The 14430-nt window shown below is 39.2% G+C and overlaps 1 protein-coding gene across 1 annotated transcript in view; it reads left to right on the top strand.

Annotated features, from left to right (window-relative positions):
- LOC119654098 (serine-enriched protein-like) overlaps nt 1-14430 on the top strand; it is a gene marked incomplete at its 5' end in the record, with an annotated part of 21707 nt that extends 7277 nt beyond the window's left edge. The window contains one exon of the mRNA XM_038059262.1: nt 13733-14430. Within this exon, the coding sequence (XP_037915190.1) occupies nt 13733-13852 (120 nt within the window). The remainder of the gene's footprint in view (nt 1-13732) is intronic.

Below are 14430 nucleotides of genomic sequence, written 5' to 3'. Positions count from 1 at the left end.
CATGCTTCAGTAGTGCCTCATGCTCCAACACAAGAATTTATCCCAAAAGCCACATATTTGTGTGTAGTAAACGCAAGTTAACCCGTTGGGCAGTGCCGTCCCCACCTACTCGAGGAGGGCGGTCAGACCTGAAGTGGCTCTGCCACGAAGCCTTACCGTAAATTATCTGGTACCATGGGTATCGGGATGGCCCTCTAAGAGCATATGCTCCAGGAGAATTCCTGTAGGATGTGTTCTCCGTTCGGTTATTTTCGGTTGGCACCCTAGTGGGAGTTTCATGGTGGTTGTGGTTATGCCTATATCGCGGGAAGAGCTCCTCGGAGCTCAAGCGTGGAGTTGCGCTGTTCAATTCGTGTGCCGTACCCCTTAGTCGCGACAGAGGTGTTAGATAGGCCTCGCATCCACTGGTATGAATGTTGAGCCTACACTTAGTATAAACCAGTACCGCTGTGCTAGTCATGGCGGAGCTCTGATTGTGGTCCCAAAATCAATCCGTGTCTGAGGAAGACCGACAGGTACTCACGTTAAACCCCCAGGACTTTCATGTAGTAAACGCAGAAAAATATTATTCCCGCACAATGTTCTCGCAAGTGCATTTTATAGGACTATCTGAAAAAAAGGATGTCCTGCCCATCTATAGCCTTAATTTGAACCCAGAAAGCACTTATTTATAAACAGCTTGCAAGAAAGTATGGTCGAACCATAATGCTAGCCTAAAAACTACAGGAAACTATCTTTCGTTGTGAGCTAGGTTTTCTTGTATTTTTCCTAATAGGATTCTGCTACCTCCAATGAACACAATCTTCTCCGATAAACTCGAATGACTTCCTGTGATGAAAATGGAGACAGTGACCCTTGTAGCCAAAATGAAGAAATACAGACCTCCAACATCCTACTACCGAATAATAATCTAAACATGGACCCTGTTGAATTTGCTAGCTGATAGAGGGTGAAACAGAATGCGCTACTCTTTCGGGAGCAATGGTAACTGACGTGAATCTGATATAAGAGTTAAGCTCGAGTAAAGAATTAATTAACTTAGCTTCAGCCCATGGGGCTACTTTTTACCCATTGCAAAATGCTCTCCGAAAGGCATTACCTGTATGAATAATACCTCGATTTTTTTTTGCTCTGACAATAATTGTTATCAGATGCCTTCAAGTACAGTAAAAAAAGTGGGATGAAAGATGACAAGTTCTCATTACTGTAGATAATATAATGTTTCCCTAAATTTGAACCCTTACCAAAATCTCATAGTCTTTCTTCATGTTGGCTGCTCCACCTTAAGAATGACTTAAACTAGCTACAATAACAGCCTAGCACTTTACTAAGATAACAACTACATAAAATTATTGAACTCTACTACAATTCAAATATCTTAGATTACATTGACTTACGTAATTCAAGAGATCTTACGGGTAAGTATCAGAGGGCACTCCGAGGAGCCTAATTAGCGCTGAACTGCGCTACCCTAGCTGCTGTGGAAAAGACAAAACGATCAGAATTTACCCTATTACCCTACCCTACTATAAAAGATTTCCTTAGGGCCCTCCAAGGATTATTTGTCCAGTCTCCACAGCTTCCTCTACCTAGAGCTATTCAATCGCAAAAGAAGGGGCTGAGGGTTCCCCTTCCTTTCTGCAACTTCAATAATGCGAATTTTAGGATACTCCAAGTTTGCGTCGGTATGGTCCCCTAAAGGCCATGCCCCATGCAAACCGCTGTAATCTATATGCATTTGCGCACGTCTGCCTCTAAAGTTCATGCAGTACGGATCCTCTTGTCGTTGAGGAGCCAGATTCTCCTTAACTTAGCACAGATGGTGATCCTCTGTCATCTGGAGTCAGCGGCTGTAGATTTCACTTTTCACAGATACTAACGAGGGCCAACTACCCCCGCCAAAGGTAATGTGCAGTGCAGCATTGTAGAGCCCGGCCTACTTGGTCCATCGACCTAATCATTCCCCTCAATGTTCCTATAATCAGCAATGGAGAGGAGTGTACCGCGTAGACTGTTCAACAATTCTCTGTACTGCCCCACCAGCTTGGCTTATGTCGTCACTAAGTGCGAAGCCTTAATAACTGCTGAGCTACTGGCAAGCAAAATTATATGTAGTTGGGGCTCGAATCATGCCACAGCCATCGGTCTTCACCACCGCTGGTATCGCATGGAACACACCAGCGAATCCTCCAGTATATATTGATGGAATTTGCCCAGCCACAAGTCCTGCTCTAACCTGAAAAATAATATCAGGTACTTTTTGGGGGTAATTATTTTGTGATGGGTTCTATCATGTACATAAAATTTATCATAAAAAGAAGTTCGGAGACTACGGAGAAATGTGGACACCATAAGATGGCCTAGCATTCATCAAAGTTTAGGAAACACTAACAGGGATAAATGATTCAAGTGACAGATGGATTCATATCTACCAGGACAGTTATGTTAAAGTACCTAGGTGGCTTCACCATCAGGTTGCAGAATTCTCCGAAAAGAGGTACACTTTTTGGACTCTACAAACGGTCTTTACTTACTCACGCCTTTGGCCCCAAATTTAATGGGAATTGTTTCGAAGAACCAACAAGATCCGGTAAAAGGTTTTCTGTATACTAACACGTTCTCCAATTTCTAATAATCTGACAGTGGTTATGCCCTTAACTTTCCAATGTGTAGAAACTTCCGTAATAGATTCCGCTAGACTAGCCGAAATACTGAGTTCATCCTTTTGTCGACAGGGAAGGGGAGGGTTCTGTCTGCCCTATTGCTTAGAGTATAGTGAATTGAATAATGATGTTTGTCCCTTCCGATCGGCGTAGGTCGCTTACCTAATTTAATACAATTTTGCTACCGTCTGCCCTCAGAAATGACCAGATATTTGCGGCCTTCAAGGCAACATATCGTTTCACTCTTACCAAATATGATTTTTCGCTAAGTAGCTTCCCTGTTTGAAACAGCTTCCAACTTTGAAATAGTCGTTATTAAGAGCGAAAAAGTATACGACCTTGAACCCCCTTCATTAGCTTTTTGAAAAATATAATTGGTCTTCTCAGGATTGCAAAGTAAACTGAAAGATTATAATTAGTTGCATCAGTTCCAGTCTGTGTACTTTCCTGTGAATGAATTCTAGTACAGGGTTGACAAAAAATGACAGCAAATTAAAGTAGGCTATATCAGATTAAGGAAAGGGGGAAATCACAGCTCCAAGCATTCAGATCTCTAATATTCGCTCGAATTAGACAGTTTCCCATTTGCGATGCCAGTAGGCTTTTCCGAAGTTTACTCGCCTCTGGTTTGAAGAAATCGGCCACTTCTCATGAACTGCATGACAATGCTATAATTTGAGGCAAATGTTGATCTTTTCGAGAAATAGTGGCCGTCACTTTCCATGTGCTGCTTCTACGTGGCAGCGAAAGAAGCCTTGACGTGAAGCGACCTTAATTTGATGCTGGCGCGAAGTACCCAAAATACCTGTACTTATGAACTTCAGAAAAAAAAGTGAAGGCGGATCTAGCAGTGTTAAGTGATATCGAGTCCTGCGTTTAGCGCTAGTGCCACCTTTACTTAATTGCCAAGCTAATACTTATTAAAAACTTAAAAACTTGTTGTTCTTTCCACCACTTTTGTTCAGCAAACTATTCTGGATTCTCAATTCATTTCAATAGTTTCATATCTGTCAATCATACATGGAACAAATTCTCCTATTATTCTGAAAATTTACACAAAAAAGATGCAAAAATCTAGTTAAAGATGTAACTATTGTTAAGCATGTTATGCAATAACATTTTTGAATATATATTTACAAATTAATCTGCGAAATCTTCAATACTCGTTCTTATCCGATAATTCAAGCATTGGATAATATTAATTAATTAAAATGCTCAAGTAGTTAGGAACCCATACCACATTTTATTTGAATTCATCTGGTGATTGTGTTTGGTTTCACACCAAACTTTCATTTCTTTTCCTGGAAGTTATAACCAAATATCCTAATAGAAAAATTCAAATAAAATATAATTTTTCGAAATTATTCCAAAAGTAGAAATTATCATTAAATTAGATATGTTTATAGCCTTATCAATGCCTTCTTTCTTTCTTGATAGATTGTTTTTCTAATCATGTAATTATAATGCATACAAAAATCCATTTCAAAAGCAATTATAATTATTAAAAAGTTACAAATGATGATGTACATATTTTAGACGTATGTACACTTTATTGTCTACAATTTTACTATATTATAAATACAAGTACAAGGGTGTAATTATGTAAATGATAATGTGCGTGTTCATGGACATTTCGGCTATTTTTAGATAAAAGTACAGACAAGCAGTAACAAAATCATGATCAGCTTTCAATCAGTAAAGTTGAAGATACTTATCCTACTAATTATAAATAAGCAACATTGACCGTTTGTTGTTGTATATTTTGGTTGGTTTTATGATTTCCTTTTTATGTATTAGCTGGGAGAGAATAATTTTAAAACATTCTAAATCATGGACCAAATAATATTAATGTTTAGTATACTTTTAGCTAAAGAGTAAAGAGGAGATGGAAAATGCAGAAACATTAGTTTTTAAAGTGCCCTAACTTATTATTTTGAAGGTAGGTCAAACATATTCTTGGGTACTCCTATTTATTGGAAGTGGATGATCTGCACTATTAAGTTTGCACAAACTTTCTTTAGCAATGGAACCTTACCTGATTCTTTCACCAATTTTCCGCCTTAGCTCACTTGTGAACTTTCATATCTTTCGAAGACCTCACATCGTCAACAATTACATAAAGCGGACTTGGAACATATCCTTTGGCCTTAAAATCCAAGGAATAGTAAATATAGCGATAGGAATTGTCATGTACAAAACGATGTAGATATCGACAGTATCCATCATATCCAAAGCTAAACATTAGGGAGGAAAATGCCGAACAGTACACATCAACAATAACGAAGTCTATCGGAAAGGCACTAGTTACTAAGAAGGGCACTTAAACTGCCGATATTTTTCGCTAATACGTAGGCAACCTATACCTATACAACACTCGTTTAGTAAGTCAGACGTAAACCATTCTCTTCGTAATTTAGATTACCATTTAATGTCGCCATCACTTCACCCACTTTATCACTCGTGTAGTTTAAAGGCACTTTGAGATTCAGTTCGTGATCAATACAGCACAAAGGGACACGATGTGAAACTTCAGGCTTTCCTCCACTTAGCTAGCTAGTACGGTCTTCACTTTGGGCTACTCTTATAGTGTCATCAATATAGCCAAAAGTCCAGCCTGCCAGGAAAGCTTGATACAGAGCATTTGAGTATACACGACATTTCAAAGTAATGGACTCAGATCCTCTAGGTACCCCACCGATTACTGTATATTTCGCTGAGGCTACCACGAAGATGTCATCATCATCAACGGTGCAATGCAATTCGATATCCCTAAAGGCTGTCTGCCATCCTAGCCTCTACCACCGCCCTATCTGACGCAGGGTTTACTACGTTTTCCTTTTCTACCATAGATATTGCCTTTATAGGCTTTCCAGGCTGGATTATCCTCACCCATGCAGATTAAGCGACTCGCCCACCGTAACCTATTAAGCCGGATTTTATTCAGAACCATACGGTCGCGGTCATCATCATGTAAGGGGCCAAAAATTATTCGAAGGATTCTTCTCTCGTGGCTAAACGTTCGCAATTTTTCTTGTTAAGAACCCAAGCTTTCAGCCAATGCATGAGAACTGAAAAGATCATCGTCTTGTACAGTAAGGGCTATGACCCTATAGTGAGACGATTCGAGCGGAGCAGTTGTTGTAAGCTGAAATAGACTCTGCTGGCTGCTAGCAACCCTGCGCGACCACCTTGCATGAAGATTTTATTCCTACTTCAGCAGCTTAGCCACGGAATAAATCTAAGTGCGCCTTGATAAATCCTTCGACAAAATTCACCTCTACTTCAACGAACAAGTATCTTCAACTGTCTAGATTGCACCACCCACAAGGACATGAACTGTGCAAAGCCATTAAATTTTAGTTGAGCAGATCTTTTCCAGTTCGCGCAATGTGACTTTTATCGGCCGAGGGGGACTATTTGTATGGTAGGCGCTCACCAAATGTCTGGCATATTCGCCCGTGCAAGTTCTGGTCGTATTATCTAATTCCAAGCATCTAAAATAAACAGCCGGAGACCCTTTCTATCAAATTATCCTGGTAATCCATCCATTCGTGATTCTTCTGGCTGCCTGTAACTATTTCGTCCACACGCTTTTCGCAAGGACTAGATTGAGTTCATGTTCCCTCCTTATGCCAGAAATTCCCTCCTAAAGTTCTTCTTCACCGTGAATTTCGTCCTCTATTTTGTAAGGTAGTTGCCTCACATAAGGTTTTTTCCAAAAGAATTTTCGCCGTTTTTGCATTTTTCTCATCCCTGTTAAATTGCAACCAACACCACTCAACACTTTCACTTCTACTTTTCGTACTATCTCTGGGTAAGAATAACTTTCTTTCCTTTCATGAAATTGTATCTTATGCTTTTTGCGATTTTCCCAATTTTAGCCTATACTTTTTTACGCTTACGCGGGATTTTGTTTTTTCGGAACTTATGTACTTCCCACGCGCTAGAAGCCTTGCATTAGATTCTTGCATATCAACTCTGCTTCTATTATCGACCCTTGATGCTTTAGTTTCCGTTACTCATCCTCTGGTTTTAGTAGCACCACGGACTTGGTGCATTTCAGTTCTCCTAGAAATTTGATTCAGAGCGGTATTCGCACCGCAATTCACACCGTTTTTCATGTACCGATGATTTTAATAGTAAGATCCAGAGGGCATGTGCACCCATTGGAAGAACACGATGGTTGCCACAAACAATATCTGCCTCCACTTTGGGTTGGACGATTCCCCGGATTGGATACAGTGACATACCGGAAGATCCAGAGCATATAACGTTTCACCGCCCGACATTCGTGGGCCAAGGAAAAATTGGAACGAGGGTCTAAAGAGGAATCTCAGCACAGAGGGTATAATTGTGAAGCCGTTTAAGTGGAAGGCGATTCAGAACGAGGTCCTGAAGGATAAAAGTTAAAAGGCCTGGAACAATGAGGCGCTAACAGTCAATATTCATCACGAAATAATATTTAAATGTTGATTCCGTAAAGTAGAGTCGAAGAGATGATCCCAGGTTTCTATCATATCCCCCTAGCTTGACGTTCTAGTTCTCAGTATCACATCTTGGTCATAAGTCAAACATGGAGATAGCCGCGAAGCCAATTTTGAATCTCAGGACGAACTATGAATTCTTCACCCTTCTTTCCTCATTATTAATTGCAGCGGTATTTCCCAAAACAACCGAAATATTTTAGTCAAAGGATATGTAAAATCTGTTCTACCTCCCTCGTGGGTCTTGGAGGGTGCAAAAAATAAGCAAACTTAGTAATAGTTAATAATCTGAACATCAATAAAATAGTCGGTCGGGAAAGCATCTGATGAAAGATATGGCCGCTCTTCACAGATTGTTTTTTTTTAGGTGAAAACCATTAGAAACTTCCCTTACCAGCACGTCGGAGTTTTACCGACTCTTCCCTTTTCGGGCTGCAACAAGATATTAGGTAGCCTAGCGGAATTCGATCAATTGGCCTCTTGTCTCCCTCTCTGGATGTCATCCTCGTCTCGTCTGCTTTCTTCTGCATTCATTGAGCGCGCCGTCCAAAAGTGATTCCCCAATTTTATTTCTCGATGCTAATGTTTCCTCGAAAATCTTTCATCCATATCTGAATTTATCAAAAAAAGCGGTAAAGTATGCCGGGTTCTGCTAGATACATCGTAGCTGTGATAGTTAGTGGAAGTGTCTACTGGTTTAAGCCATCATCTCCCATGTATTTTCTGCACCAATATCTTGATGTTGGCAATTAGCCGGTATGTCCAACGACCTGCGATAACGCTCATCACTATTCCCCACTAAAGGTTTCCTCCCTTTCGGCGCTGTTTGCGCAAATCAGAGGAACTAAGTCCAGATGCACGTAATCCAATCATCCTGATTGGACTGATGACACTATACATTCATAGGGCAATTCTTCTATAAACACTGGACATTAGATACAACATTCAGTCCAGGTCCCCAAAGTGCGTGCTATAGAAGGGAGCTTTCAAATATGGTTGTAAATGATCTGTAAGATCATCGTCAGCCCGAAATGATAGGCATAATCCACATCGTCACAAAGTATTTGATAGTTGGTTGTGAAATGATGAGACGGTTTCCACCCAGCGTTACTAGGTACCTCTTTACGAGGCTTAAACTGCCGCAACAACCGGTATCCGCTCTAGTCCTCCCTTAATAGGGAACTCCAGACACCCCCGTTTTGCGCGGAAGTCCACCAGTTCGTCATCCCTTCAAACTGTCTGGAGTCCTGACCTACGGCACGCTCCATCTCAGGCAGCGTCTGCCTCGTCTTCTTTTTCTACCATAGATATTACCCTTATATCCCGGAATAAATGCATTTCCTATATCGAGGTATTGACACAATAATCACAGTATTGACTGACATTACCCTTTTGACGAATTGCATTTTAATCCAAGCTTTGATAGCGTCAATGGTTTAGTTATATCTGTAAAAGCGAAATTGCTGTTCAACAAAGCCTCCTAAACTGTGGCCAGAGGGCAACAGTGGTTTGTCGTGGTTTATTGCCTTAAGACAACAGTGCTAGCTTCTGGCATTTAAGTGGCGACAGAAGCCACTAGACATCAAACCCAACAGATGCAGTTTTTACTTAACAGCAAGCTTAAAAGATTTATTGGATCTATTTTGCTGTTCCCATCTTGCGTTAGATGTTCCCATCTTGCGATAGATATCCACCAGTTCTATTCCCAGAATTACTCTCGTGACTAATAACCAACCGCAGTTCCCTTATCACGGCGACTGAAGACATACTATAAAGGCGGCGATAATAGCGTCGAACAAAGAGTCGAAAACAAACAAAGGACGGCATACGGGATCGGGCTTAGTCGAGCGGTGAAGAAAGACCAAGCATTATATATAATTTGTTTTCGACGGCTTCCTTCCCATTATCCTCGCCGTTTTACTCGTCGGTCCACTCGGTTTTCGGGTTTGTGGAAATAATTCCTAAGCAATCTTTGGCAACAGTTTAAAACGTACGACCCATGGAAATATTTGACTTCTGAATTTCGCCATTGCAATTTGGTAGTCCCTTAATCGCAAGATTATATATCTTTCTGTAGAAAATAGTCAAAAGTTCATTTTGCTTTGCTGTATTGCTTTTTTGAAATCATTCTCCTGCAATTCTTTGTCTGCCTTTCTTACTGCTCTTTGTCCAGCCCATCGCGTACGGTAACACGCCGCCCAAAAGCCAAACATGACGCCAGTCCACCTGTATTTAGGTATTGTACTAAGAGTTTGGTATCGTTTCGATATTGATGAGTGGTGCGTCGTCGCATTTCACTGTTATATAAAAGATGGCGTTCCTGGCACACATATAGGCTCAGTCCAAGAAGAATAAACGCAAATCAAGTGTCTAAGGAACACGGAAAGCCATTACGTATTCATGGGGTAGGAACGGGGTAGTTAACTGACCAGTAGTCCTTGTGGTTCATGTATTGGTGCGCCGGTGTGCTGATGGCGACTAGATGATTTACCTCTGTGTGTTTCCCCATCACATGTGGTAAAACATAAATAGCTGTGCTCGCAGCCATGTGCTCACAATCGCGTGGCCACACCTCAATGTATTGTATCACACACATGCCCTAACATCAAAGGTAATGGTTCGAATTTTTTCACGCACGTACTGAAAAAGGTGGAACAAGCACAATTTTTTTTTCTCTCCATACAAATTCAAGCATGCGCCGGGAAACGAATCACTTGTGTGTGATTTTCTTGGTTCATCTAAATCTCTGATATTCGTCTATTATTCTAAGCTCCATGAATTTGAGTCTTCAACAATAACTATTCTTCTCAGTGCTCTTGCATCCGCAAACAAGTTTTCGAGAATGGCCACGAATTTCATCAATACATCAATACTTGTGTGAGAAGCACATAAAACTATAGATATACATGACACTTATTTTTGATCAAACTAGTCTAGTCTAATACGGCCTCCGTCACGCATAATCCTGTTCGAAATCGCTCCACCTGGTGATTAAGCCATGGATTATTGTCAAGGATTGTGCTTGATTCGTTTATTCCTAGAACTTACTCCTCCCATTACTAGAGAGCTTGCGAGATTAAATTTTCAGTAGGGTTACAGGGAATGAGGTTGGTTTGTGGTTTTCCCACAGCAGAAAAGATATTACTTACTGTTTTCTGCAGTGTGTCTGCCGACATCTTTTCTGCCCCACAACACCCAGTTTTAGTCTTTATTGAGGCCTATGAAGCTTTCCCCCACACCTGTTGATTCGATTAGACCGATCAATGGCAATTGAAGCATCGTTTCAAAAGATCTGCTCGTTAGAACCAAAGGCGAATTATCCAGTGAGGGCTATTCCTTCGAATAGTCGTGTTAGGATGTCGCCTTTTAAGGCTAATTGTAAGCGTCTACCGCAAGCCATAAAATTTTAGGTCCTGCACTAGCACGTAGTTTTTTTTAGATGATACATTCACATTTGCTGAAATGTATCTTTGTCCTTGCACTAGATGGATTTCTTGCAGATTCAAAGGCTCGCCATCGTATCTCAGCATTGCTCCCAACGGGCTTTTCATACTCTAATATGATTCACTTCTTGGTTTCCCTGAATCCTGTTGGTATTTCTCCCCTGGTTTTTAAGACAGGCATCATTGGTATGTTTACCTAAAATATTGTGGAACAATGATCAAAATTATCGACGGGCGAATTATCGTTCCTTTCCTTTTTTTAGCCTCTTTGAATCAGGTGTCCAGATAGCTCAGCAGGTTAGGTACTAGGCTATCGTACAGAAGTTCGCGGTTCGAATCTCACTGGTGAAAGGGGCATCCATATCGTGGCTTGACGACGAATACCAGTCGACTCAGCTATGAATGAGGACCTAAGTCAAATCAGGATAATAATCACGGGCTAACCACATTGCCTCCGGCAGGGTACTGTAATCATGTAGTGCACCATTGCGGTCTTGAATGGCGTGCTCTAACAGTTTTCAAGGCCCTGTTTCAATTGGATTGTCGTGCCAACGTTTATTATCATTATTATTATTTGTGGATCAGCCTCAGTCCAACCATCACGCATTAAAGCAAAATTATAAATCGATTTGCTACTCCTAAATGAATCCATCTGCGGCTCCAGGATTGATTTCTACGACCTTCCTATCCTACCCAGGTGTGTGGTTGGTGTCACTATGGTTTCTTTTTCTTATCATTCTCTTCTTGGCGTATCCCTCATATTTAGGAGGAATATTGTCGACCGGAGTTTACTCGTTTACTTCCAAAAGATGCCGTTACTGGAGTACCGAGTCCGTTCTTAGTGGTCGAATTTTAAGTCGCAGTATCATTCCCAAAGCTATTTTGGTCTATGCAAAGACATGTTCAAACACCTGACCATGCACAGTCTAGAAAGAAATGTGTTAACTCACCATCTGTGGATACAGCCGATGGGTCAGTTCCCACAGGATCGGTCTGTCTGTCAATGAGTGAGAGTTCAAAAACTGCAAATTCAAAGTGAAGTAGGACTCATCGAGAAAAGCTCATAATACTGGAAGATTTGGTGGAAATCCTATTATAATTACAATGGTGTAGGAGCATCTGTATCTTTTTCTGTGAATTTACTGCAACTAGGATATCATATAATATTAAAGTGAAAGATTCGTGCACCTAGAAATTCTCATGTAAAAAGTCACAAGACTTTCGTTTTTTGCTTTGTTTCTATTTTAGGTACCTGAACCTACATCCTAATATCAACCCTTCAAACAAAAGAGTTCTCATTTCCAACCAATAGCCATTCGAAATCTTCTACATTTCAAAAGAATATTTTAATTCCATTCTATTTGTGAACAATTGGAGGATTTTATATATCATATAATTTTTTGGACTCATATAGAAGTCCGACCTCTGTCCCCGCCCTCCCCCTGAGATCGGTTTCAATTTTGATTAAAAAGTCTTTTCGATACTGGAAATATATTAGTTAAGTAGGATTTACATATGAAGGAAATGGAATTTAATGTTTCATCAACTCTTAGACTAAAGTATAAAAGGAGGAAAATCTGCAAAAGCAAGTTAGTCCTTCAAATTTCTCAAATCTTACAGTTCTTCTCCGTAGGACCATGACCCTTTCGGAGTGCAAACATTCGCTTCAAGACTTTGTTTCTGTATTTTCAAATCTCAACGATAAAGAGATACTTAAACTTATGACACTAAACAAAACGACTATTAAGATTATTAGAAAAAAAGAAAATAAAATATCGAAAAAATACGATTCATGCATAATATCGAAAAAGCTGGATTAGGGGCCGTAATAATTTTAACGAAAAAAAGGACGAAAACGTCTACATAGCAGAGAACCTAGCAGAGTGTATCACTATCACTATCAATTATTATTTAAATTACAAAGGAACTGCATCATGTCCTACATGTGTTTGATTAAGCAAGCTATACTACTCTATTGTTGCTATTACGCTAACTAAGTTAAGTGTGGATGTTATTTAGGCCAGTGCATTAGATGCAAAGTGAACGATGAATTTAGAAGACAAAAGATACAAAACCAAACTCATCCCATCACTCACCATTTCCATCACTAACAAACTGACACTAGCTAGTACCAGAAAATTTGCTGGAGCTGTAAATTGAAATGCTTTTTGTGTTACTCGCAATGATAAATTGTTGATGTTTTAAGTGATATCATTGTATCTGTTGACGCTGCAGTACGTATCCCATAAGTGCTACATACATATGCGTTCAGTTTGTAAGTGCAATTCAAGTAACCGCAAGTTTTTTGTTATTTTTAGTTCTGACTATTGTTAATGTTATGCAAACAAGTTACACCAGGAGTTTGTGGTTAGATGCTATTGGAAGACCATTTCAAACCCTAATTCTTTGAAAAAGAACATATTCTAGTGGAAAAGCAGATTTTTCTTTCATTTGGATTCACTTGTCTACCCTTTTCATGAAATTTACAGAAATAACAGAAATCTTGTTTTAGAGTTTTCATGAAAAGATACTCTTATACAAGCTAAAGATATTGGATCAAAGACGATCCCTGTGGACGTCAAATATTTTGTAGAAATTTATTGGTAGATTTCGAGTTATTAAAGCAGTCGAACGAACATTGTGTAAGAATATCTTTTCATGTTTTTGTGAGACAAATGTTTGTTGAAAAAATTATTAAAAAATCTTCAATACAATATATTGATCGTACCACATGGCAACCAGACCACACTAAACAAAAATCTAAAATACTTTAAGAATTTTATATGAAAAATGCAAGCATGACTAAATAAAAGATACTAAATGCCTTTCTTTTTTCCGAAAAATTGGCAATATTTTCTCAAGAAGCGTGTGGACTATACTAAGTATCTTTACTTACATTTTTATAATCCTTTTGATATCTATCTTCTATCTCTGTAACAAGCAGCACACAAACACACATACTAGTGGCTTCTAGATTTGTTTTGTAGTTGGTTTGTAGTTGTCTTCTAGAATGGCTTCAGTAATGTGTTTTGGTAAATTGATCCAAGAATCATCTAAACGGTAATCGGAAAAGTAGTGATTGCTCGCATATCAACTTTCCTTTGAAGTTAGTTAACTATCGGTTTTTCTGTTTTCCTTACAGATATGTTCTTTTTTAAAGAACCTGTTGTTACCATTTATCCTGACGTCCAAATATTTTAATAACAATTATCTCGATAGTTGCCGTTTGTTGCAAGTTCTAAGTATTGTCATAATTTATTAAAAATTTCCCTTAGACTAAACGTTTTGTGAAAAGTAGGGTACGAAACGCATAAAACAGGCGGATTGGCCCAAACTAGATAAATATTCAGTGTTGGCTATCCTCTAAACACCGTCCATGGGAGACTTCTTTTGGCAGATAGGCCTGTTTTGTGCCGGGCGTACCAAAATGTGACACATAGATTAATGAATCTTACCAAAAGCTTTTAACTGGAGAAAACTTTGAAATTTATTGCTGAAGTTGAAGATTTAAAATCATAAGTAATAGGCACATAAAATTAACGACTATTGCTATTACTGTAGCGTTCTTATACCCTTGGAACCACCATTCATAACGTTCTACATTTTATGGTGTATGTGTGCAATCCCCTAGAAATCTACTTTATTATTTCGTATTCATGTCCATGAGAACAACACATTGCATTGTCTCTTAATTTTAATCTAAAATAAATTGATGTACGTTCATTTCCTGGAATCAGATACATAAATATAAAAATCTTAAACAAGAATCTAGTGAATTATATCTGTAAGAAATAATAATTTAAACGGCATTGAAAGTGAATAAAGTTTATTTAAATGTTT

Source organism: Hermetia illucens, chromosome 4 (genome assembly GCF_905115235.1).
Source record: "Hermetia illucens chromosome 4, iHerIll2.2.curated.20191125, whole genome shotgun sequence".
NCBI lineage: Eukaryota > Metazoa > Arthropoda > Insecta > Diptera > Stratiomyidae > Hermetia > Hermetia illucens.
Note: the sequence above shows the minus strand (reverse complement) of the source record. Positions and strands in the feature narration are given on the sequence as shown.